This window comes from Crocodylus porosus, unplaced genomic scaffold (genome assembly GCF_001723895.1).
Source record: "Crocodylus porosus isolate Cpor-Errol unplaced genomic scaffold, CroPor_comp1, whole genome shotgun sequence".
In the NCBI taxonomy this organism is placed as follows: domain Eukaryota; kingdom Metazoa; phylum Chordata; order Crocodylia; family Crocodylidae; genus Crocodylus; species Crocodylus porosus.
Genome location: NW_017728951.1, coordinates 45,761,000 through 45,767,645, shown reverse-complemented (window position 1 = coordinate 45,767,645; position 6,646 = coordinate 45,761,000). Strand labels below are relative to the sequence as shown.

The 6,646-nt window shown below is 41.8% G+C and overlaps 1 protein-coding gene across 1 annotated transcript in view; it reads left to right on the top strand.

Annotated features, from left to right (window-relative positions):
• Positions 1 to 6,646, top strand: part of DLG5 (discs large MAGUK scaffold protein 5) — a 193,797-nt gene that overhangs the window by 100,853 nt on the left and 86,298 nt on the right. The window contains exon 3 of the mRNA XM_019555846.1: positions 5,490 to 5,655. Within this exon, the coding sequence (XP_019411391.1) occupies positions 5,490 to 5,655 (166 nt within the window). The remainder of the gene's footprint in view (positions 1 to 5,489; positions 5,656 to 6,646) is intronic.

The window sequence follows — 6,646 nt, the reverse complement described above, 5'->3', positions numbered from 1 at the left end:
TGCATAAGCAGCGGGAGCAGTGATGGGAGCCACCAGACAAGCGGTATACAGTGACGGGAGCTGCTCCCCACCTTGTTAGACGAGCTGTGGCTCTGTCCCATACCAGCCCTGCCCTGGCTGGGCAGCATCTACCCCAACCCCACTCCCTCACTCACTGTGTAGGGTGCTGATCTTCCCCCTATGCCTCTTCCCTCTCCTTCCCCTTTCACCACAATGGACTTACCAGCTGGACTCAGCTGTATCAGAAATCAGATCAGTATTGGCCAATATGCCTCCTTAAAAATCGGCTATCAGTATCAGCCCCCAAAATGTCCATCAGTGCACCCCTACTTTTTGACAAATCCAGTTTGTGTTAAAAAAACAGTTAAGTTGCTGAAAGGATAATGGAGCTTTTAACTTTAGGTTTTTGCTTGCTAAGACCAGTATATTTGGTTAAAGTATAGAAAGGAAACACTTTTGTGTAAAGTATTCAGTTAGGTGGAAAAAGAATACAGAGCTGGAAGCAGAGATCACTTTCTTTACACTGCATCAAGACGTCAGATGAAATTAATGGCTTTTAGCATTCATCTAGAAAAGTCTCTTTTAAGGCGAAATGAAGAATATTGATTTTTTTTTTCCTATGAGCTAAAAGCTTACTGAAGATATTTGGAGCATATGGAAGGTGCACTTAATAGCACAAAAGGTCTCATAGCATTATTGAAAATGTAAGGCTCTTATTAAATTGAGCAAAGATCAGCTTTTTGGATTTCTATGTGAGGATGAGGGGGAACTAGCTGGATTACGTAAACCTATTTTTACATAAAATGAAGGGCATAAATCTTTGATCTAATATTTCACTGAAAAATATCTCACTTGTTTTACTTTGTCAGTACTTCAGAAACAATAGCTTACTACAGCTGCATGAAAGTCACTGTTCTATCCAACAGGTTTTAAAATTTTGAGATCACAACTTTTACTGAAAGTATTTATTAAACTGACAGTTCACTGGATTAAAGATAGTAGATGTTGTCCAGTTTTGAGACTTAAGGCAATATATCATGAAGGAGCTTGTCATAGAAGTTGTATGGCTGTTATGCTGCATTTGTGACCAGGAAACCAGTATTCCTTAGCTTAGATTTTTAACTGTGCACAAGGATGTTCTTGTCAAAGAAGGTTATAATGTATTCGGGCATTGCCACCTGGGTCACAAGGAATGTGGTTGGGGAATAAAGAATATCTCTCATCACTTTAATGTGCTTGAATTCCTAGCCCAGCCTTGATCTCAGAATTTATAAAGTTTATAAATGAAACAGACACTGCCCTGGGATTAGTCTTTACTTAATTATGGACTCTTCTTGACCAAATAGCTTGTTCATCATCATCAGACATGTAGATTGCCTTCTGCACTATGTCTGTAGAGCCAATTATCAAAGTCTTATTTGGCGAAGTGCACTTGAACCTAAGCCACCATTGCCGTACCCTGACCAGTGTGGTTGACAAGCTGAAAATGACAGTTATGTTCCTATCATAAACATGCGTGAACCATTACCTGTAGAATACCTTTGAATAATACATTGCAAGCGCACGATGGAATGCCATAGGAGTCCTCCAATAGAGATTTTTGGGGCTGATACCAATAGCTGATTTTTAAGGAGGCATATCGGCCAATAGGGATCCGATTTCTGATACAGCATGGACAGCTGCATGCAACTGGTGAGTCTGTTTTGGTGGAAGGGAAGGGCGTGGGGGGAAGACGAAGGCCCCTGCGGTGAGGGAGAGAGTGGTGCAGGGGCTGGGGCAGGTGCTGCCCAGCTGGGGTGGGGTGTGGGACAGAGCCGTGGCTTGTCTGAGAGGTGCTGGGAGGGTGGGGGGAGCTCCCACTGCTGCACACACCCTGGGAGGGCATGGGGAGGGCGTGGCTTGTGCCCTCCGATTTGTGTGAGATGGCATGGGAGGGGGCCTCAGCAGAATGGGGCTGGGGCTGGGGCTGTGCCGGGCTTTTCTCGGCAGGGGCTGGGCCAGGCTGTGCTTGGGACAAGCAGTGCCAGCTCTGGGAAGGGGACTATGGTATGGGGGGAGCTGCGGCTACCCCAAAAATGGTTATAACCACCCCCCTCACAGTGCCATCACCACCTGCCCCAAGTGCATCCCAGCCCCTTTCCCCTGCTGAGATGAGCCTGCTGCAGCACCCCACCGTGTCCTACCTCGCGCAGATCTGGGGGCACACACCCCCATGCCCTTCTAGGGTGCACGCAGCAGTGGGAGCCATGCCTTCCACATGAGCCATGGTGCTGTCCTGTGCCCCACCCCACCCTGGCTGGGCAGTGCCTACCCCAGCCCCATTCCCTCCCTCACCATGGGGGTCTTGATCTGCCCCCTGACAACCCTTCCCTCCCCCTCTCCCCTTCCACCGCTACAGACTTCCCAGCTGCATGCAGCTCTCCAAGCTTCTGGGCTGTGCTCCTGACCGCCTCTGTGCTGCACTGTGGCTGCACTCATGCACAGGCCATTTATCGGCCACGTCATTGGCCACAACTGCCCAATTTCTGATGGCCAATTTTTTTATATCTGTGCTGATCTGATATTGGACCAATGTATCAGTGTGCTGTTAGAATGCCAGGGACCATCATGCTCATGCAAGCAAGTTAATGTGCCATGCACTCATGGCTGCCCATGCTATGAAACGGCATGTTGCAATCTGTATAATAAGTACAGGGATTCAAAATTGGGTTCAAGTGATGAAGAAATATGAAAAACTGCAATTACCTGTTGTATCAATGTTATTACACTTATATTACCATTGGGTTAGACTTACATTTTCCCATTGCTGGGAGCTGAACTTATGTTTGTGCGTTTCATTGCCACAGTGTTATTAATATCTGACTTACCTGTATTTTGAAAAAAAATGTACAGGTTTATTCAATATACCTTGAACAAATAGGCTAGCCTGGGTTATAATGTTTTCAGTACTGTAGGCCTGCTTTGAAATTTGTAGTGATAGGATTTGTGAGGTTTTAGTATTAGAGTATTAATCGCTTCTTGGCCTCTTGAAGGCTCAGATCGAAAACATTTACTAGGTTTTTTTAATTGCATTGACTCGATATATACATGTTAGTGTGTCAGCCACCTTGGAATCCAGTATGGCTACTACAACAAAAATTTTACTATTTGATTTCCCCGGTTCATACAATGTTGGTTTTGTCATTGGAATTAATTTTCTAATTCTAGTAGGGGCTGAAGTATTGACCAAAACATAAATTCATGGTAGCCATCTTAGATTCCAATATGGTGGCTACACATACTATTTGCCAGACTGGGAACATGACTTTTCTGACACAGGTAGACCCATCTGTATCTGAAACACACTGTTGAGGCTTGTGGCAGTGAGTTGCCTATGGGGCGCTACCTGTACCCTTCTTTTTTACCCTACTTTGTAGCCCTATGCTTATTAGTTAACCATTTTGCTTATAAACATATGTCCACTTTCAAATGAAAGGGGATCTTTTTCCTCCTTTACTATTTGTTCTCTCAGCTTATCCTCTTTGGTTAAAGTATGCCACCAACCTGAAATTAGTTTTTTTCTACTTACTTCTTTTCATTACTATCTATCCACCTACCTTTTTATTACTGTATACGATGTCATTTTTTAGGTATTTACAATTACATATGTGTAACTAGCTTGAACAAGATGATGCCAAGCTATTTGATTTTGGGAACTGTTGTTAAAGAATCGTTTTAATTTTACTCTTTCCCAGTATTTGCATTGTAACTTGTTCTTTGGGTAACTGCAAACTTACCGTAACTGGCTCCTCTGACTACTTGCAGTCCTTTTAACTGGGCCAGAAACAATGAAGAAAAAGCAGTTGTCAAAGGACTGGCATTAAAAACCTGGAAAACGATGGTAGCTACTCACTTTCTTGGCTGCTAACTCTCTTCATTTTCCAGGCATCTAATAGCAGCCATGATAATAACTGCTAGAGGCCTTAAATTAAAGGAGTTAGCTAGTTTGGGGGTTTCTAATACCACAGAGTTGACAGCAGTTCGTACTAAAGTATCATTACTTGTTTACATTAAGTTTAGGTAAATGCATGCTCTTGGTTAATGCCTAGCCATGTTTCAGTCCTGAAGCTATATGCTTACATGGACCACATTTTAAGTGCATTAAAGATTATTCCTTCTTTCAAACTAGTCTCTGCATACCTAGCTGCATGAGACTTCTGGCACGTGGTCTGTTACTTTTTGGCTTGTACCGTGATGATGATTATAACACAATCATAATAGATTAACAGCTAAATACCTAATAAACCACAGTGACAGTGCATTCAGTTCAATCCATAATTATGGTCTAGCCTGTGGACCACAAGCAACCATAGGAAAATGATAGCAGGATTTATCAACTAAAACTCTGAAAAGCAGAGATCTCAACCTGAGTTCTTATCTCGTATTTCCAGTACCTACTATATTTACTCAAATACAGGATGAGGTTTTCTCCCCTCAGTAAACATAGGAGAGAAAAGTCTTTATCCACTTGGCAGAACTAAATTTACACATTAATTTAGTGCCAGAAGGTAGTGCAACAAAATACATCAGATTAACACATCATAACTAGAAATGAACCTCTTTATCAAGTCACCTAATCCAAAGAATGTTTGTATAGGGAATGTGCATTGTAATTAGCTACTGACAGTTTAAAAAAAAAAAAGAGAGAGAGATTAGGCTGTATAAACTTGTACTCGTTTAATGTATGATGAAGCATTAGGGATGATTTGCTGTTTAATTTGGTTTGATGTGTAAAGGTGGCTTACTCATCTTGGGAAACAATATTTAAATGCAAAAGATTCCTTGTGTTATGCTATTTATTTTGAAGTAGGATGTTTCAAGTTGACTGGACTGATGTATTGAGGGGCAAAATTGCTTTTTCACTTTGTATATTTCTGTTCTGATTTGATAATAATTCTTGGCAATTTAGAGGCTTTTTCTGCTTTCTTGGGCTATGATATTTGGGCATGGATTCTTTCCTGGTAGCCAAACTGAAGCTTGAGACTGTGCTCCAAATCTATCTTTGGTGTTCCATAATTTATGTTTGGATTATGGTGCTTCGCTAAAGAGTAGAAAATGCTCCACCATTGTGTACAGGACCGTTACCCCAATTAGTAGGGGGTTGCAACAAATTACCAGGCATCTATTTATTGTCTCTTACTCTGCATAAAATGTAATGTAATTCTAGCACAATAATTTGTTGATGACTGATAGAGGGATAAAGAACTCTTATCTTGCAAACTGGTTTGTTTAGTTGGACACCTTTGCCCATAGGGAATCTGAGTGAATTCTCAGGGGTCCCTCACAAGCCATATTGCAACTCTAGTGTTTTTTTAAACAAGACCTCTGTAAATACTTATACGATTCTTATTAACTTTGCTGGTTTTAATGAAACTACGTTGTTTGTTCAAGTGGGAGAATTTTTTTGAACATCGGGATTCTAATGCTTGTGATTCTAATGTTCTTATCAGGTACGACAGGCAAAGCATCGTCCCCACCTCCTGTTTTAGACACAAGGCAGATGAGTGAGAAACTAGAGACTATTTTATTTCAGCTACGCCAGGTGACCCGTGAGAGGGATGAGCTGCGAAAGCGCCTTGCACTTTCATCTCCTGGCTCAACTTTTGATGACTGCAGGTAATGATACATATTCCCCCTTCCCACATCTACATTTGAATACCTGTTTTAAATGATGTTGCTTTGTGCTTAGGTTCCATGAGTTTTATTGACTTCACTAATGACGAGAGCTGTTTACACACTTTTACAATATACTTGCTTACCAGGCAGAGGCAGAAGTTTCCTGTTTGGCTCTGCAGAGATAGGACTTGCCATATAAAATGGATAGGGGGCTTCCCAGCACTGGTTAATGGAGGGAAAGAAGGTGGGCAGCACACTTAAATAATTGGAAACAGGGAATGATTGTGTGTTCTGTAATTTTGAACACCCCCAAATTAAAGTGCTCTGGACTTGCTTCAATAAATTAATGTTAGACAGCCCCCTATACTCATTGTTTTGATTTAGAGAAGGGACTGTCCAGCAATCCATTATTACAGGAACGGTGGCAGGGGTGGGGGAGTGGGACATTGAGAGTGTGAAGTTAAGAGGCCAGAAGTGATTAGCTGTGTGGGAGACCTAAGTGATTTATTTTTGGACAGCAAGGATATGATTATGTTTAAAAACCTGGATTTCCAGTGGTATGGGTGTCCAGCTGGTTTTCACCCTGACTAATGAAATTCTAGTAAATTCTTGTCTCAGTATAGTATACTCAGGGCAACGTTTTGAACAAATACCACCGTCACAGACTGAAATCCAGCTGCAAAGCACAGGTCTATGGAAGTTCTTAAAGAAATTGGTTAGCTGCTTTCTGCCTCGTTTCTTTTTTTTGGTGATTGTGGGATACCACTGTGATGTATACTGTTATCAGTAGTACAGCTTAACTATTAACTTATAGTCCTTATGAATGCATTCAGGATTTGGACTGGTGACCTGAAAAAGGGAAAGTGTTCTTTCCCAGTACCCATCCCCTTATTTAACTATCTTGCCTTTTCTCACGGGGCTGGTGTCAGGCTTGTTCAATGAGCATAGAACACTTTGACTGTTAATATATTTTGTCAAAGGATGGCAGAGT